A 20,130-nucleotide genomic window follows, 5' to 3' on the forward strand; every position below is an offset into this window, starting at 1 on the left:
ATTCACCTTGAGATGTCTCATATCTGTCTGATTCTGGTTCAAACTCTATGGTGGATCTGCTTTTCTCCTGGGCACCTTTAAGATTTTCTTTGATATCTGACCAGGAGGTAGCGCAGTGGACAGAGCATTGGACTAGAATGCTGAGGACCCAGGTTCGAAGCCCTGAGGTCACCAGCTTGAGCGCAGGCTCATCTGGTTTGAGCAAGGCTCACCAGCTTAAGCCCAAGGTCGCTGGCTTGAGTAAGGAGTCACTCGTTCTGCTGGAGCCCAAAGGACATATAAGAGAAAGCAATCAGTGAACAACTAAGGAGCTGCAACAAAGAACTGATGCTTCTCATCTCTCCCCCTAAAAATTTTTAAAATTCTTTGACTATAAATGTCCAGATGTGGGTTTTCCTTGTTTCTTTTTTGTAGTATTTGTGGGTTATTTAGAACAATACCCTTTCAAACTGAGGCTATTTTCTCTTAATTCCTAGAAATTCTTTTTAAAAATATTTTCCTTAATTTTTCTCTCCAAGATTCTTTTTTTTTTTAATTTTATTTATTCATTTTTTAGAGAGGAGAGAGAGAGGGAGGGAGGGAGAGAGAGAGAGAGAGAGAGAGAGAGAGAGAGAAGGGGGGAGGAGCTGGAAGCATCAACTCCCATATGTGCCTTGACCAGGCAAGCCCAGGGTTTCAAACCGGCGACCTCAGCATTTCCAAGTCGACACTTTATCCACTGCACCACCACAGGTCAGGCTCTCCAAGATTCTTAATTGTATTATTTCTACTTCTTTTCTCTATATTTATTATTATTTTTTAAAGATTTTATTTATTCATTTTAGAGAAGAGAGACAGAGAGAGAGAGAGAGAAGGGAAGGGGGGGAGGAGCAGGAAGCATCAACTCCCATATGTGCCTTGACCAGGCAAGCCCAGGGCTTTGAACCAGCGACCTTAGCGTTCCAGGTCAATGCTTTAGCCACTGTGCCACCACAGGTCAGGCTTCTCCATATTTCTTGATGCCTTCTAAGAGTGTTCCTAATTGTAACCTCCTAACTCACTACTTCATTCTCTGGGCATTAATTATTCTGCTTTTTCCCTATCATTGTCTTGTTTTAATTATACTTACTTTTTCCATAACTAATACTTGTTTTTGTTTTTTTTGTGTGTGTGTGTGTGTTTTCTTATTGTTGTTTTTTTTTTTTTAATTTTTTTTTTTTAGATTTTATTTATTCATTATAGAGAGGAGAGAGAGAGAGAGAGAGAAGGGGGGAGGAGCAGGAAGCATCAACTCCCATATGTGCCTTGACCAGGCAAGCCCAGGGTTTTGAACCGGCAACCTCAGTGTTTCCAGGTTAACGCTTTATCCACTGCGCCACCACAGGTCAGGCTCTTATTGTTGTTTTATCTTACGATTCCTAACCATAACTCCTTCCCTATATGAATATATATAGACTTCTTGGTCTATCTCTGCCAATGATTCTGCATCAGAAGCTGTTTGTTGTCTAGTGTGATGCCTTTTGATGAGGTGACTGTCTCTTTAAATGTCCAACTATTTGGGAGTAGGTGTCAAAGAAGGCCAGTGAGGAACTAAAACTTTCATTTCCATGACCAGTACTTAGGCCTCCAGTCCTGCCCCCACTGTGTCACTGGAGACCATATGATGAGCCTGGACATCCACCTGTACCTGGAGGTAACAAAGCAGCTGGGGTTGTGTCAGCAAAGACCTTGTGGAGAGTTAAAACATTCACCACTGCCCAGGAGTTAACAGGGGCGTGTAAATCCTGCAGTGTAAACTGAGGCAAAATGAGAATAAGTCACTCCTTCCCATTCCAGCCAGGCTGGCATTAGCAGAGGCCAAGTGGGGAGCTGAAACTCCCACCTCCACCCAGCAATAAAGAGAAGCCCCTCTCCGACCAGAGGGTCAATGAAAACCAAGAGAAGATCCTAGCCTAGCCTTCTATGTCACCTGGCGGCACCAACGCAGCCCCTTTACCCTGCCAGAGCAGTCTCAATCAGGCCTGCTCAAACAGAAGACTGATATAAGATCTAGTTTCATACATAACACCCAGGATGTCCAAGTTTCAATCATAACCACTCAAAGAACATCTCAAGATCCAGCAAAATCTCAGCTTGAATGAGAAAAAACAAAAGAATGTCAACATTGCAATGTCACAGATATTAGAGGAATCTAACAAGGATTTTAAAGTAGTCATCATAAAATGCTTCAGTGAGCAATTATGAACATGTTTGAGACAAATTAAAAATAAATGATTCTCAGCAAGGTGCCTGACCAGGTGGTGGCACAGTGGATAGAGCGTCAGACTGGGATGCAGAGGACCCAGGCTTGAGACCCCGAGGTTGCCAGCTTGAGCGCGGGCTCATCTGGTTTGAGCAAAGCTCACCAGCTTGGACCCAAGGTCACTGGCTTGAGCAAAGAGTCACTCAGTCTGCTGTTGCCACCCCCACCCCACCCCCATCAAGGCACATATGAGAAATCAATCAATGAACAACTAAAGTGCTGCATAGATGAGCTGATATTTCTCATTTCTCTCCCTTTCTATCTGTTCCTATCTGTCCCTCTCGCTGACTCTGTCTCTGCCACACACAAAAAAAATTCTCAGCAAGGTGATATAAGATAAAAAGAATAAGAAATTTTAGAACTGAAAAATATAACCAGCTAAGTGAAAATTTTGATGGACTCAATAGCAGAATAGAAGGGGCAGAGGAATCAGTGAACTTTAAAACAGAACAGAGCCTGACCAAATGGTGCCATACTGGATAGAGCATCAGCCTGGGATGCTGAGGACCCAGGTCTGAAACCCCAAGGTCGCTGGCTTGGGCATAGGGTCATCTGGTTTCAGCACCAGCTCATCAGCATGAGCATGGGCTTACCAGCTTGAGCATGGGATCGTAGACATGACCCCATGGTTACAGGCTTGAAGCCCAACGTCAGGGCATGTATGAGAAAGCAATCAATGAACAACTAAAGTGCCGCAACTATGAGTTGATTCTTCTCATCTCTCTCCCTTCCTGTCTGTCTCTCTCTCTCGCTAAAAAACAAAAAGCAGAACAAGAGAAATACAATCAGAACAGAGAATAAAGGTATAAAAAATAAACTTTTAAAAAAGGGATAGTCTGAGGGCCCTGTGGGACTATAATTAAAGACCTAACATTCATGTCACTAGGGTCTGGAGGACTGGAAAAGGGGATGGGACTGAAAATTAATTGCTGAAAAACCCCCAAATTTGACAAAAGGCATAAGTCCACAGATTCAAGAAGCTGAGTAAATCCTAACATGACCAGCCCAAAGAAAATCATGCCAAAAATACCTCATAGTCAAGTCTGAGAACCAAAAACAAAGAATACTGAAAGCACGAAGAAACATCACCTTGTCTACAGGGGGAAATTTTTGAATGAGAGCAGATTTCTCATCAGAAACCAAGAAGTAGCATACTATTTTTTAAGTGCTGAAAAAAACGAACAATCAACCCAGAATCATAAGTATTGAGTGAAAATATCCTTCAGTAATGAAATGGAAATAAAGATACAGCCAGATGAAGGAAAATTAAAAACATTCATTACAAGCTGACCTCTAAAAGAATGGCTAAAGGGCTTAACTAGGTGGTGGCGCAGTGGATAGAGTCAGCCTGGGATGCAGAGGACCCAGGTTCGAAACCCGGAGGTTGCCTGCTTGAGCGCGGGCTCACCAGCTTGAGCACAGGGTCGCTGGCTTGAGTGTAGGATCCTAGACATGACCCCACGGTTGCTGGCTTAAGCCCAAAGGTCACAGGATTGAGCAAGGGGTCACTCAGGTCGCAGGACTGAGCAAGGGGTCACTTGCTCTGCTGTAGCCCCACCCCCCCCAGTCAAGGCACATCTGAGAAAGCAATCTGAACAACTAAGGTGCCGCAATGAAGAATTGATGCTTCTCATCTCTTTCCCTTCCTGCCTGCCTGTCCCTGTCTTAAAAAAAAAAAAAAAAAAAAAAAACGGCTAAAGGAAGTTCTCTAAACAGAAAGGAAATAATAATAGAATCTTTGAACATCAGGAAGGAAGAAAGAACACTGTAATACAATAGATTTTTTTCTTCTGTTCAATTTTCTAAATTACACTTGAAACAAAACTTAAAGCACTATCTAATGTGTTTCTCAACCTATAGACAATCATATTAAGAAGTAGAGGAGGCTAGCCCTGGCCGGTTGGCTCAGTGGTAGAGCGTCGGCCTGGCTTGCAGGAGTCCCGGGTTTGATTCCCGGCCAGGGCACACAGGAGAAGCGCCCATCTGCTTCTCCACCCCTCCCCCCCTCTTTCCTCTCTCTCTCTTCCCCTCCCGCAGCCAAGGCTCCACTGGAGCAAAGTTGGCCCCAGGTGCTGAGGATGGCTCTATGGACTCTGCCTCAGGTGCTAGAATGGCTCTGGATGCAACAGAGCAACGGCACAGATGGGCAGAGCATCACCCGGTGGTGGGCATGCCGGGTGGATCCCAGTCGGGCGCATGCGGGAGTCTATCTGACTGCCTCCCCGTTTCCAACTTCAGAAAAATACAAAAATTTAAAAAAATTTAAAAAAAAAGAAGGAAGGCTAAAGGAACATAAAGGGAGGTTAGGCTTCTACCCTTCAAACTAATACATGTGGAGCCCAGTAGACTGATAAATTTTGTGTATACATAGTGCAAAATCTAGAACAACCACTAAAAGCTTCTCATAGAAGGAGATACATGCAAAAACACTACAGAGAAATCAAAATGGCATGCTAAAAAAATGTTTAAGTAACGCACTTGATGGTAGGAAAAAGAAACACAAATAGAAAACAAACACTAAAATGGTTGACTTAAGCCCTAACACATCTGAGTGCAGCAAAAGTAGGTCTACAGTCATTTGTTTGAAAAATAATACTAAATAATAATACAAGAATAAACTGTTTTATGTACTCAGAATTGTAAACCTACTTTTGCCCCAACTGTACAATTATATTAAATGGAGACAATCTAAACACATCAATTAAAACACACCATCAAGAATGTCAGATAGCCTGACCATGCGGTGCAGTGGGTAGATCGTCAAACTGGGATGCAGAGGACCCAGGTTCAAAACCCTGAGGTCACTGGCTTGAGTGCAGGCTCATCTGGCTTGAGCAGGCTTGTTGCTTGAGTGTGGGGTCGCTGGCTTGAGCAACGGGTCACTTGGTCTGCTGTATACCCCCCACCCCCGTCAAGGCACATATGAGAAATCAATCAATGAACAAGCAATTAACAAACTAACATGCTGCAATGAAGAATTGATGCTTCTCATCTCTCTCCCTTCCTGTCTGTCCCTCTCTCTGATTGTCAAGAAAAAAGAATGTCAGATAAACTTCAGGGCCAAGAAAATTAGCAGGTAAAGAGAAACATTACATAATGACAATTCACCAAAGAGAGAAAGGAATTCTAAATGTATATGCAACAGATAACAGAACTGTAGAATGTGTGATGCAAAAACTGACAGAGCTGAAAGGGAAACACAGACAACCCCACAATTAGTGTTAGAAATTCCCACACCACTCTCTCAAGAACTGTCAAGATACAGTGGGATAAGAACCCACCAGAGTGGGCTGAGGCAGTCAGGTACACTGTGCTCAAAATTTGGCAGAGACCATCCATCCATGAAGGGCTCCAAAGCTGCAAAGTCCTGTAACAACAGGAACAAAACTGGGCCCTAGTCAGTTGAGGTCATGAGGTCAATGTCTGTCAGAACTGCTGGGAGAAGATTCCCTTCATAATTGCTATGGCCCTGTCCCTATATTCCTTAAGTAAAAGTCAGCTAACATCTGAGCAATCTAATCCTCACCTTTCACTTCATCTGACTCTCCCAAGTCAGTGAGACTTGAGTTCGGAGGGAAAGAACATGTCAGGTTTCCACTATAGATGGTGGAAAATGACTCACTTGTATAGGACATTCCAAGCAGTCTACCAGAACTATGGTTTCTACTCAGAGGGTTCCGATGCCAGGTATAAGGTCCAGGAATTTAAGGACAGGAGGGAAGGTCCTCTTGAATACAAGTGCACAAATAATCTGGAGGTTGGAATTCATTCATTTACTTCTCAGGATCATAATGGATGGAGGGCAAGACTCTATCTGACTCAGGCCAAGCTGAGGTCCCACCACAGCAGCAGCAATCACTGTAGGTTATGTGTGTGCGATGTAAACTGAAAAGGGTTCCATGAAGGCCAAACCACCATCTCCTCACCTGGGATAATCTCCACTTCTGGTCTCCCACCTTAGAACCCAGCACACTGCAGAATAGAACAGGCACTGGCCTCAGGCTGTCTGGTTCTAGTCCTGCTTCTGCCACTTCCTGTTGTGACTTCTTTGTGCCTCAGGTTCCTTACCCGTAAAAAGGGAGTTATAGTACCTACCTCATGTCACCAAACATCAATGAGATGAACACAGGTCATCACCACAATATCTTAGCTTTCACTTTCTGTGCCACCTCACTAGGCGGTTACCAGAATAAACACGTGAAGTCAACTGAAAACAAGCTGGAATGATGCAAATTTGTTTTTATTTTTTTAATTGTTCCTGCTAATGTAAAAACAGAACTGTCACAGAGGCTCAGTCTGTAACCCAACCAGCCCAAGCCTGTTCTTTCAGTGGGGCCACGAAGAGACAGGGCTTTTTTACCTCCTCAAAGCATAAGGACATCTCCCAGAGGACTCCAGCATGCCTCTGTCATCCAAAAATTTAACCAAAGCCTTCTTGAGCTTTCTACATTTTGGTCAGCAGTATTCCTACCTGAGGTTACAGACCCCTGGTCTGCTCTGTGATGGGTGGAGGAAAGCTTCCTCCTACATTTCAAGCAGTGGAATTGGAGACGTGTAGAGTTGGGGAACAGGACTCTATGGACTTCAATGATTTCCCCCTTGAGCCTGTCCCTTTGAGGTAAGAATCTATGTTCTCACAATTCTCCTTCTCCAGCTTGGCCTTCTTTAGGGTATACAACCCACACCTCAGGAAGTCATACATGGGAAGCACATGGGCATTTACACGAAAGCAGGAACATGAATTTGTTGCTCCTCTGGCCCCAGCACACAACCAGCCAGCATCTTTCAGGAGCAGCTCTGCCAGCTCTGTCTAGGCTACAGTCCTAAGTCATGAACGGCTGTTTAGGACCCTCTAACTGTCCTAAAAGATTCCTAAAAGCTTCACACAGTCTCCCACAATCCTACTGTTCTTGGATCCTGTATGTTACTATTCTCCCTATAAAGTTATCAACCCCCAGGCCCACAATCCCTTTCAGATTTCGTATCTTCTTCAAACTTACAAAATGCCTCCTGAGTTTCAGAAAGCAATTACCCACCAGCTAATGCAAGAATACAGCCCAGGCCCTGGCCAGTTGGCTCAGTGGATAGTGTCAGCCCGGTGTGTGGATGTCCTGAGTTGGTTTTTTTTTGTTTTTTTTTTTAACAGAGACAGAGTCAGAGAGAGGGATAGACAGGGACAGACAGACAGGAACGGAGAGATGAGAAGCATCAATCATTAGTTTTTCGTTGCGACACCTTAGTTGTTCATTGATTGCTTTCTCATATGTGCCTTGACCGCGAGCCTTCAGCAGACCAAGTGACCCCTTGCTCAAGCCAGCGACCTGAACTTTTGTTCAAACCAGATGAACCCACGCTCAAGCTGGCGACCTCAGGGTCTCAAACCTAGGTCCTCAGCATCCCAGTCTGACGCTCTATCCACTGTGCCACTGCCTGATCAGGCGATGTCCTGAGTTTGATCCCCAGTCGACACACATGAGAAACAACTATTTGCTTCTCTCCCCCCCTTCTCCCCCCCTCACAGCCAGTGGCTTGATTGATTCAAGTGTCGGCCCTGGGTGCTAAAGACAGCTCAGTTGGTTTGGGAATTGGCCTTAAACACTGAAGATCACTCGCTTAATTTGAGCATCTGCCCCAGACTAGAGTTGCCGGGTGGCTCCCAGTCAGGGTGTATGTGAAAGTCTATATTCCTTCCTCTCATGTTAAAAAAAAAAAAAAGAATGCAGCTGAATTCACCACTTAAGACCTGCTTTGCAGGAGTCAGGGAAGAAGGGTATGATATTTAAGGTGCCCTGTGCATTCCTGTCAGGCACATCCCCAGACCTGTCTTGTCTGAGGCTCCTGTACACTATGCACCCTTTCTGGCTGCCACTCAGACTGGAAGGTAAGGCTCCTGAATTGAATGCAGGCAGCCTAATTTGGATATACAATGCACATAGATCAAGGCCCTGGACCACAGTTCTGGCTATGGCATGTTGTAGTCCCTCCCTGCCTACAGATACCGAACAGAGTCTCATTATATGGCCTGACTTATCACCAAAGCTGGAAACATTCCAGTGTATGGAAGGGAAGGGACGACAGTTCTAAGCCAAATCTAAAACTACATTTGCACACAGGTATTGTGAGGAGAAAGGAGGGACTCTGAGCTCCATCTCAGCGATTACCAGGAACCCCCAACTCCTGGCTCAGACTGGCACCAGAGCCCTGCACAGCACTATCAGCTCCAATGGTTTTCCCACTTCAAGCAAGAAGACAAGTCACAAGGAAAAAAACAGAACCCCTGAGGCATGGCCTTCATCATTTGATGCCTAAGCTTCCTGGGATGGTCCAGATGTTAGCTGATTACAGGTACTGATCGATTTACAACCTATGCAACTTATGACCATTCCACTTTATGACCACAATTGCTAGCCACAACTGCTCTGCGTCTGGCAGCGCAAGCGTTGCCCAGCTGGGCGTACAACAGTGCGGACCAGCTTCCAGCAGCACTACCATCTCCGTGTGCACCATTTCAACTGTAATCCCAGACTCGGTACAGCAATGTGTGCTTTGTGTTTTGGATATTTTTCATCAAACCCCTCCCAAGATGTCTACCAAGAGGAAATTGTCTTTGACTTAAAGATTTTTATAACATCATTTCACAGTACTGTACAGATAGCCTACTCAAGTTACGACTCAAATCGTGTTACAACCAGTCTGTCAGAACCAATTGTGGTCATAAGTTGAGCACTAGCTGTATTCCTGTTTCAACTCCAAGCACTGAAAAGAGACATTGTGGGAGTGGGAGTTTCTTCCCCATGACCTTGCAAATTTTTCTCATCTCTAGTTGAATCCGCAGTTCCGTAGGTTCCCTAGGTCCTGCGTTTTCACTGCAGGACTTAGAGACACGTTCTTGAAGCTACTTCATTCGCCATCCCATTGCTCTTCTTCAGTCTGTTTGACTCGCAGGCTTCTTGAACACAGGAGCTGCCCAAACCATGATGAAAAAAGGGGCAGCTCTCATCTTTTTGCAGCTGCTGCTCTCCACATGTGCAGGGGCCACAAGGACTGAGAGGTGGCTGCCCAGTTCTCTCTGCCCTCTCATGGATGTAAAATTAGGAATTCTCAGTCTCAGCAGGCTACTCTGATGTGGTTCCTAAAGGGGAGCTTCATAGGGAGCACTCTCCCATGCTGCACAATGAGGGCAGCAGCAGTGTCCAAAACAAGCCCTTTTAATATTGACCAAATGGCCAGTGAGCCAGGATGACCCTGGTCCTCAGCAAAGGGCTATCAATCTGAACTGCGCAGCTCTGGACCATGTGGACATCTCCTCCCAACTAGGCATGGGGCAGCACAGATTTCCCAAAGGAGCTCCTTTACCAAGTGCAAGTGGTCCAACATTGCTATTTGGGGCAAGTCACAGCTAGTGCTGGTGACCTGTAGATGCTGGAGGACGATGCTCCTCTGTTGGCACTATGTCACTTAGTCTAAGAGTTTCACAAGATCCAGAGGCCTAACCCCAAATACAGCTGGCAGGGAGGCAAAAATAAGTGTCTTAAAGAGGTCTTCAGACAAGTGGACAGCTCAGCAGAACAGCACACGTGCCCAAGGCTCACTGCTGCAGCCAACACCAACCTGGGAAAGGAGGACGGTCACATGACTTCTTCAGGGAGCTGGAGGCAGGCACTATGGCAGGAGAGGTAACGAACAAGGGTCAGAACTTGGCCAGGTTAACACATCCAGATCCTCTGACCCCTCGCCCCACTCCTGAGAATGTATGCCAAGGTGATTCTCAACAGGGAAGAGGCTGGGTGTGCAAGGACGTGAGTGCTAGCTGCCAAGTGATTCACAGAACATGGACATGACTCAGAGACCCACCTCTACCACTTCCTAGGGCCAGTGACTTATGCTCTCTGAGCCTCCTTTTCCTCATCTGTGCGACAATAGCACCTACTCCCCAGGCAGTTGTGAAGTCAAAGCACCTGGAGTATAACACCTGTTTAACTACAAAGGTGAGTTCTTACTACACATGGAGACAGGAAAAGGAAGCAGGTGAATGTTAAGGGTGACATCGTTGAAAGGAAGTTCTCCATATTTGGTCTGACAGAATCATTTTTGAGGCCAATCTGTTTTTTAGTGTGGTAGGTAGAGGATGTCCTGAATCATTGAGCCCTGCAGCTCTGGAAGAATAAAGCAAGGTGAGAGAGCTGGCCTTTTCTCACCAAGGTTCACCCACTTCTCTAGATTTCACCTTTGGAAAACTGCTGAGGTCTGTGAGAAACTGGTAAAGAGAGGAGGGTGAAGGACACAGGGGAGTGGGAATGAAGAGGGTCTGACAATCAAAACTGGAAAAGGTGTGCTTCCCATGTGCTCACCCCTGCCCCCAAAGGCAGGCTGTGCACAGATGCTTCCTCTATCTTGGTTAGGAACACACCTGACAGTGAGCCCACTCTTCAGGGGCTGCCACAAGGTCACGGTGTGGCCAGGGAGGAGTAACACGTGGTGACCACAGGCAAGGATCCATTCTCAGGACTCTAATGCAGCAGGTACAGTAGCCTCTGTACACCCCTCCTCTTTCAGCTTCTCAGCTGTGAGGAGTAGTACACAACAGTCCAGCTCCGTAAAGGAAACACACAGCCAATGTCCATCAGTGCCAGAAACAGAACAGATTAAGTGCTTGCACAGACCACAGAGAAGTTGAGCTGGTATTCATAAGTGTTTTTCTTTGTAAATCCCTTCTATCCATGAATATTGTAGTATGTAACCCCAAAACAGAAACGGACTATTTTTTTCAAACTAAACACCATTATCACATGTGGGAAAGGTTACTACTTCCTTAATAGCAATAATTATCCAATCAGTGTTCAAATTTTCAAATGTCTTAAATGAAAGTTTGTTTCTCAACCTTTAAAAATCTATCCCTCAAGTCTGAGGGGATCCTGAGACAGCTCCTACTAATGCCGCCATCACAGCAATCACTGCCTCCCTAGAGAAAATGAAAAGCCAAAGCCCAGAATGGCGGGTGACCTGGCCAGGACCAAAAGCTGTCTGAGACAGAGAGCCCAACCAGACCCCACTACATTCCACGGCATCACTCTGTCTGGTAGTCCAAACAAACATAAGGAGGTAACTGTTTCGAAACTCATGTGAGCAAGTCTTTTTTTTTTTAAGCACGAGAGAGAGAGAGAGAGAGAGAGAGAGAGAGAGAGAGAGAGAGGGAGGGGAAGGGAGATAAGAAGTATCAATTCTTCATTGTGGCACCTTAGTTGTTCATTGACTGCTTTCTCATATGTGCCCTGACAGGGGGCTCCAGCTGAGCCAGTGACCCCTTGCTCAAGCTGGTGACATTTGGCTCAAGCCAACAACCTTGGGCTTCAAGCCAGCAACCTCAGGGTTTTGATTCTGGGTCCTCTGTGTCCCAGGCTGATACTCTATCCACTGTGCCACTGCCTGGTCAGGCTCACATCAGCAAGCCTTAATCTAATAATACCTCTTCTGTCTATAAGAAAAGAATTATCATTAGAACCCTCCTAGTAATTATATACCCATTTTAATGAGATAAAAACTAAGCTCTGGTAGAAGTCAAATGTTATCTTTTTTTTTTTTCTATTTTCCCGAAGCTGGGAACGGGGAGGCAGTCAGACTGACTCCCGCATGCACACGACCGGGATCCACCCGGCATGCCCACCAGGGGGCGATGCTCTGCCCATCTTGGGGCATCGCTCTGCCGTAATCAGAGCCATTCTAGCGCCTGAGGCAGAGGCCACAGAGCCATCCTCAGTGCCCGAGCAAACTCTGCTCCAGTGGAGCCTCGGCTGCGGGAGGGGAAGAGAGAGACAGAGAGGAAGGAGAGGGGGAGGGGTGGAGAAGCAGATGGGCGTTTCTCCTGTGTGCCCTGGCCGGGAATTGAACCCGGGACTCCTGCACGCCAGGCCGACGCTCTACCACTGAGCTAACAGGCCAGGGCCTTAAATGTTATCTTTAATCTGTGCTTCCATTTAGCCAGGAACATGGATTCTCCACGACCTCTAATCTCTTCTCATTACTAAGCAGTTCCCCTAGGCCACAGCAAGCCCAAAGGACCATCTAACAGAGTGGAGGGCATCATATGCTGGGGACCTGGTTCTAGTTGTGCATCAACTCGGCACCAGCAAAGGTTAGAGCTGCCTGAAAAGTGGCCCCACTGGCTTACAGGTAATTTCTATCATACCATTAAGGAACTGGTCATTTCTATACTATATAAGTGTTTTAGAATATGACAAAAACATAAAATACTTCCCATCTCATTCTATAAGGATAGAACTACCCGTTTTATACAACTGGACAAGGAAAGCACAAACAGAATAAAGTGGGGGTAACTGAAAGAAACCTGCAATTCTCACTAAGCCAATTTCACTAATAAACAGAGGCCAAAATCCTAAATAAATAAAAGCAAATCAGAAGAATGCTTTTGCTCTGAAACACTTGGATTCTTTTTCTTTTGTTCCTTTTTGACAGTGTCTTCTTCCCTATGTGTACAAATTAAAAATAAATTGAGGCATGGGTAAAAAAAAAAGAGGGAGAATAGGATATATTGGAATAGGATATATTGGACAAGCTACTGAATATGAAATTTATATAGTTTGATATTTAGAAATAGATTAAAGTGGTTCATCATTTTAACTAATAAGAAACTGTTTATGCTCATTCATCTCATTTGATTCCAAAAGGGCAAAGGATAAAATTCAAAACCTGTTATTTATCAAGAGAAAGGAAAAGAATAAAGATGATATTAGCAGCCTGGCCTGTGGTGGCACAGTGGATAAACAATGACCTAGAATGCTGAGATCGCAGGTCTGAAACTCTGGTTTGCCTGGTCAAGGTGCATACAATGAACAACTAAAGTGAAGCAACTACAAGTTGATGCTTCTCATTCCCTCTGTCTCTCTTCTAAAAATCAATGAATAAAACCTTAAAAAAGAAAAAAGATATTAGCAAATTAGAAACACAACAGTTATTTCCTTAACTTGAGGACCTGAATTATCAAACAATAATATTAATATAAAGCCTGTATGGCACGGACAGGTCAAGGAGTACAAAACCAGTCCACGTGTGCACAGTAATCTAGACTGTGAGAACAGTGATGTCAAATGAAGGAAGGGTGAATGGACTCATCCAGAGAGAGGAACAGACAGAGTGGAAGGGATAGAGATGAGAAACATCAATTCTTTATTTTTTAAAATTTTATTTTATTTATTCATTTTTAGAGAGGAGAGAGAGAGACAGAGAGAGAGAGGAGAGAAAGAGAGAGAAAGAAGGGGGGAGGAGCTGGAAGCATCAACTCCCATATGTGCCTTGACCAGGCAAGCCCAGGGTTTTGAACCGGCGACCTCAGCATTTCCAGGTCGACGCTTTATCCACTGCACCACCACAGGTCAGGCCGAGAAGCATCAAATCTTTGTTGTGGCTCCTTAGTTTCTCAGTGATTGCTTTCTCATATGTGCCTTGAACGGGGGCTACAGCAGACCAAGTGACCCCTTGCTCAAGCCGGAGGGTTATAGCAGACTGAGTGACCCCTTGCTCAAGCCAGCAACCTTGGGTTCAAGCTGGTGAGCCTTGCTCAAACCAGATGAACCCGAGCTCAAGCTGGCGACATCGGGGTCTTGAACCTGGGTCCTCTGCGTCCCAGTCCAACACTCTATCCACTGCGCCACTGCATGGTCAGGCCATAGTTAGATCTTTATCTCACTTAGCATGTAAAAATAAATTCCTAGTGGGCTGAAAAGTTAAAAAAGTAAACAAAAAGCACTGTAAGAAAATAGTTTCAATAGGGGATGATGGCAAAGTTCTAGAGATGGATGGTAGTAAAGAACAACAATGTGAGTGTCCTTTATTTTTTACTTTTAAAGAGGAAAAGGGGGAGGAGCAGGAAGCATCAACTCCCTTATGTGCCCTGACCAGGCAAGCCCACGGTTTCGAACCAGCAACCTCAGCATTACAGGTTGATGCTTTATCCACTGCACCACCACAGGTCAGGCTGAGTTTGCTTTATGCTACAGAATTGTAACCCCAAAAAAGGGGGAAAAAGGTAAATTGCACATGTGTATACCTTACTACAATTTTAAATAAAAATATTTTTTTAAATGTAAAAAGATACTTTAATCTATTTCTAAATATCTTGCAATGGGAAGAGCATAAAGGAAATGATTTAAAGATTTTACTGTATAAAAATTTTTAGCGTCTGTATGATAAAGGATCCAGAAACAAAAACAAAAGTTAAAAAAAGCATGCCCTTAATACTTCAATAGAAAGGAAGAAAAAAAAAAGCAACAGACTAGAATAAAGTGCATACAATTTGTATAATAGATAAAGGATTAACATCTGATGTCCTGGTCGGTTGGCTCAGTGGTAGAGTGTTGGCCCGGCGTGTGAAGTCCCAGGCTCGATCCCCAGTCAGGGCACACAGGAGAAGCACTCATCTACTTCTCCACCCTTCCCCTCTCCTTCCTCTCTATCTCTCTCCTCCCCTCCCGCAGCCAAGGCTCCACTGGAGCAAAGTTGGCCCGGGAGCTGAGCATGGCTCCATGGCCTCTGCCTCAGGCACTAGAATGGCTCTGGTTGTAATGGAGCAACGCCCCAGATGGGCAGAGCATCGCTCCCTGGTGGGCATGCCGGGTGGATCTCAGGCACATGCGGGAGTCTGTCTCTCTGCTTCCCCACTTCTCACTTCAGAAAAATACAAAACAAACAAACAAACAAAAAGGCAACCTCATAAATAATCAGGAAAATGCACATTAAAACAATTTACTTTTTTCCCACCAAATCATTAAAATTAAAAATACTGATTTCCACAAAGGACAATGGTATAACAAACAGACATTCTCATCACTGTGGCTTGAATTATAAGTCAGCAAAACCTTCTGAAGGACAATTAGTTAGCAGCTAACCAGGTGGTAGATGCATATACCTGCCACTTACTGGTCTCCAACCTGCAGAAATCTTCCAGAGGTACACAAAAATCATAAGGGTGTCCACTGTATCATTATTTATGACATCAAAAGACAAAACATGGCCCTGCCAATTAGCTCAGTTGATAAGAGAATCATCCCAAACCACCAACATTGGAGGTTTGATGCCTGGTCAGGGCACATGTGGGAAGGGACCAATGAATGCACAACTAAGTGGAACAACCAACAAATGCTCTGTCTCTCTCTCCCCTTGTCTCTCTCAAATCAATCAATCAATCAAACAAACAAACAAACAAACAAATAAGAGCCCTAGCCAGGTTGCTCAGTGGATAAAGTGTCATTCTGGTACACTGAGGTCACCAGTTCGAGCCCTGGTCAGAGCACATAATGAAACAACCAATGAATACACAAATAAGTGGAACAACAATCTGATGATTCTCTCTCTCTCTCCCCCCCTTCCTCTCTCTCTCCCAAAACAATGGAAAAATAAGAAATAACCCAACTCTCTATCAGAAGGTGGAATAACCTGCCTTCTGACATTCTCCCATCAGGAAGCACCGGTAAGACATAGATAGGTATCTATGTAACCAATAGAAAAACATGTCACAACACGTTTTGTAAACAAAGGCTAGTTACAAAAGTCCATATTTAGTGATCCTGTTTTTGGCCAAAAAATAAAAATACTTTGTATAGAAAGAAAAATCTAGAAGGATGCATATCAAAATACTAACAATGGACATGATCTCTAGGAGTATTATCGTGGCAAACTTGTACTTTCTAAGTTATATTATTTCTATAATGTTTGAATTATTGAAAATAAGCTTATGGGGGTTCTCGAGTTAAAGACAGTTTTGACATATGATGTTTCCAGTTTATAACATTCACTTTCATAAAAACTTTAAAAAAAAATTGAGACATGAGTGTTTTGGCTTACACCGTTAGCATCGTACTTACAGACTACATGGACAAACTCCTTTGGTTGTGCAGTGGCATAATACGTAGTACAGTGTACAGTCCAGTATATTTATGTCCCTTTCCTTTTCCTGTGGTTTAGTTGTATTTTTATGTTGTAGATTATGATTTTACAACTATGTTAAGATAAGTAAGTGACTTAGGCTAGGGTGTGTTTCAACTTACACCAAAATTCAAGTTATGTCACTATCATAGGAACGGAATTTTGTAACCCAAGGACCCCCTGAACTCACATTAGTAATTAAAAAATAATGTATAAAATAAAGAAAATGAGAACATCTCCACTTCTGTAAAATGGCAGGGGGTGGGTATGATCCCAGTGGAGGCGGGAAACAATCTCTGTGCAGAGGAGCTTCTGGCCCAGTCAGTAACTGTCCCCAGCCAACTGTGTCCAGCTCCCCATTGCCAGGCAAAACAAGTAGTGGAAACTCCAGGACCAGGGTCAGCCTTCTGCCACGGCAGCTGGCACAGCACCTTTCCTGCACGGAAGGCCTTGGCTGACACAGTGGGCACTGGAGGAAAGCACACTCCATACTGGACATGAATATTTTCCTTAATCTCTGTTTGTGGGGTAGTTTTTAGATCATTTAAGATTAGAAACCTTTCATTTGAAAAGATCATAAAGCAAATCAGATCAGCTGGGAGGAACTGAAGGGGATTCCCGTGTAAGAACAATAAAAAACCTAACTGTGTCCACAAAAAGATGGCAGTGAGTGCCAAGCACTGGCAGGGCAATATGCTAGGGAGCCTCTGCCACGACCTCCACACGACAAAACTGAGACAGGGAGGAGAAAAGGGACAGAGAGGGGAAGCAAACAAGCACAATAAACACCAGGCACTATAACACATATATACACTTTACATGTTCAATCTTCACAACAGACCAAGGTGTGTGACAGAAAGGTGGCTCCAAGTTCCAAAGTTACAAACACTGAGTCTGGATTTGAATCTGATCTGCCTATAAGCCCAGAGCATTGAAACTTCCCAGTGTGGGAGCCTGTGTCCTCTATCTTCCCAGGAAGACTCACCTGTGAGTTGGAGGGCAGCATCTGGGAAGTGGGCTCCTCAGATGGGGCTGCTCCTTGTCCCATGGAGCTCAATGTAGTGATTCGGCTTGGTTGCCCACGTAAGGTCAGAGTAATGGTGGTGGGGACCTTCAAGCCTGAGAGAGAGAATGGGGGGGGGACAGAAGTAGGTTTTTTGTCATATTCCCCTTTCCCCTTCCCCTTCCCCTTCCCCTTCCCCTTCCCCTTCCCCTTCCCCTTCCCCTTCCCCTTCCCCTTCCCCTTTTCCTTTCCTTCCCCTTCCTTTCCTTTCCTTTCCTTTCCTTTCCTTTCCTTTCCTTTCCTTTCCTTTCCTTTCCTTTCCTTTCCTTTCCTTTCCTTTCCTTTCCTTTCCTTTCCTTTCCTTTCCTTTCCTTTCCTTTCCTTTCCTTTCCTTTCCTTTCCTTTCCTTTCCTTTCCTTTCCTTTCCTTTCCTTTCCTTTCCTTTCCTTTCCTTTCCTTTCCTTTCCTTTCCTTTCCTTTCCTTTCCTTTCCTTTCCTTTCCTTTCCTTTCCTTTCCTTTCCTTTCCTGGGGAGTTGCTTCCCCACATAACACTCCTCCCTTGGCCTCCCGCCTTGGCCTCCTCTCTAGCTGGGTCATCTACGCCCTATCAGTCATTCTGAAAGGCAACAGGAAACAGCCTGTGTTCTCTCAACCATTCTGGGGGATAGACCCCTACAGCTGATTCCCTGAGGGTCAATGCCGAGACTCTCACTGGGTTCGACAGCATACCTTGCCCATTGGAGACAGGACGGTCCTGGGGGAAGATCTTATATCTGGGAGTCCCCATGGTTCTCAAGAAAGACTCACCTGAAGCTTGGTTAGAGATCTGAGCCAGGCCAGGGAGGCTGCTTGCCAACTTGGCGAGGCCCCCATTGGTCAGCAGCTGGTGGATGGCTGTGGGCTTCCCACCAGGAGTGGCACCCAAGGAGGAGAGAGTAGTGGCCACAGGAATGGTACGGACAATGGTGCTGGTGCCCGTGGTGATGGCACCCAAGCTCTGTATGGGGGTGGGCAACTTCACACTGGTAGTCTGTGGGACACACAAGCCCAGGTGATCAGAAGCTGTTGCCCAATAGCCACGTTCAAGTGTGGAGGGCCCACAGCATGTTATCAAAGGCTACCATGTATTGAGTGCCCACCACATGCAAGGTACTCTTCCAGGCATTATTTTACTTAGTCTTCAAAACAACTCTGTGAGGGAGGAACTATTATTCTCATTTTATAGACAAGGAAACAAAGATAGAGAGGTCACGAAACTTGCCCAGCATCACACAGTAAACAATGAAGCCTTAACATTTGGTAGCTCCCAGCTGGGAAGCCAGAGGCTATCTGTTCCTTGACCAGACTCCAGAGCCAGTCTCCCTACAAAAAGCAACCAAGCTGAGGAGGCCTCCCCCTCACACATGCCTGGCCCACAGGAAGGCAGATGTGCACCTGTGGGGATGGTCCTGGGGAGGGATTTGCTGAGAGGCCAGCAGTCTTGCTGCTGATGTCCTGCAAGCTGAAGCTGAGGCCTTGGAGGAGGCTGCTGGCTGATGTGGCTCCTAGGAGATGAAAGGACAGACGTCAGCACTAGCTCAACCATTTACCCTGAGAGCAGTCATGCCTACCCACCCTGACATCCAAGTAAATGCCCATGCTCCATCCCTCAGACGTTCCCAGCACTCTCAGAGGAAGCCAGCAAGAGCTTCCTGACATGCCCACTGAATGCCCACATGAATAAGGGTCCACAGGTCCATGGTCTTCAATTCCTTCTGCATATCCCAACCTGCTCCAAACCACCAATCCTACATTTTGGACAGTTTTTGGAAAACCAAAGAGACCCTGAATCCCACTTTTCAGAACTCTTAATTCCCTTCTTTCAAGGGAAGAGAAAGGAGTTTTTAAGTGAAAAGAATTCCAAGTCCCTGATTTACACACAGCCAGTTCCCTCAAAACAAAAAGAAAGGTCCTCTTGAAGGAGAAGGGCATGTGCCTTGGCCCTCCTGAGCTCAGGCAACTAGCCTTTCAGTGTCAGGTGGTGGGTGGAGAAGGTGAGGAGATGCACATAGTTAGTAATGTCTCGTTTACTAACACCCGGTCTAGCACTATTCCAGTTTTATTCAATCAGACCGAAATTAAACACGATACCTACATCTCCCACCAGTGATTTCTCCTCTGCACAGTAAAGGACGCAATGCCTACAGATTGGGATATTAAGGACAAAACTTCATGCCCGTTGAAACTAATTCCAGCTTCTCGTCAAGCTTCCCTGACAAGTCCAAGACCTTGAGGAGTGCCTTCCAGAGTCAGCTCCAGGCTGCTTCCCTATGGCCACCCTCCAGCAGCTGCCCAGACTCTGCTGGGAAGCTGAGGCGCTGGGCCCCCAGATACCTGGGAGCAAACTGCTAGGGGAGGTGCCCACCAGGCGGCTCTGGAGAGTGTGCAAGGGACTGGGTGCACTGCTGCTGGCGACCATGGAGCAGGCTGGGCTGACTGACACACCTCCTTCTGAAGCACTGGACCTGGACACAGAGACGGGAACCCCGTTATCCAAGGATTGGAAGGCAGCAGACCCAGTTATAAAGGGAGTCCAAAGTGAGGCCCAGCAAGGTTTCAGTAATGAACATAAGGCTAGAACCTTTGGTTTCTTTATCCCACCTTCTGAATACAGCCTCTAGTCCTTCTAGAAGTCATGCCTAAAGTCAAGATTTCAGGTCTTAAAGCAAGAGCTTAAGATGCTTTGCAAAATTTAGGTAAAAATTACCATATTTTTTGCTCCATTAAGATGTACTTTCCCCCGCCAAAAGTGGAGGGTAAAATGCCCATGAATCTTATGGAGTGAAAACTATGGTATTTTATTAAATATTTTAACACACCGCCTGACCAGGCAGTGGCACAGTGGATAGAGCGTTGGACTGGGACGCG

The 20,130-nt window shown here is 45.4% G+C and overlaps 1 protein-coding gene across 12 annotated transcripts in view; it reads right to left on the reverse strand.

The window, feature by feature from the left end:
* KANSL3 (KAT8 regulatory NSL complex subunit 3) overlaps positions 1 to 20,130 on the reverse strand; it is a 63,477-nt gene that overhangs the window by 3,265 nt on the left and 40,082 nt on the right. For 9 of the 12 annotated variants that reach the window (XM_066267759.1, XM_066267750.1, XM_066267752.1 and 6 more), the window contains 4 exons: positions 19,597 to 19,727; positions 18,658 to 18,767; positions 18,031 to 18,253; positions 17,205 to 17,338 (listed from right to left, as the gene is read on the reverse strand). In XM_066267759.1, coding sequence (XP_066123856.1) covers positions 17,205 to 17,338; positions 18,031 to 18,253; positions 18,658 to 18,767; positions 19,597 to 19,727 — 598 coding nt within the window. Of the gene's footprint in view, positions 1 to 1,372; positions 9,944 to 17,204; positions 17,339 to 18,030; positions 18,254 to 18,657; positions 18,768 to 19,596; positions 19,728 to 20,130 lie in introns of those variants that run through there. The other 3 variants (XM_066267758.1, XM_066267757.1, XM_066267760.1) reach the window with 3 other exon arrangements.

Source organism: Saccopteryx bilineata, chromosome 3 (assembly GCF_036850765.1).
Source record: "Saccopteryx bilineata isolate mSacBil1 chromosome 3, mSacBil1_pri_phased_curated, whole genome shotgun sequence".
Lineage (NCBI taxonomy): Eukaryota > Metazoa > Chordata > Mammalia > Chiroptera > Emballonuridae > Saccopteryx > Saccopteryx bilineata.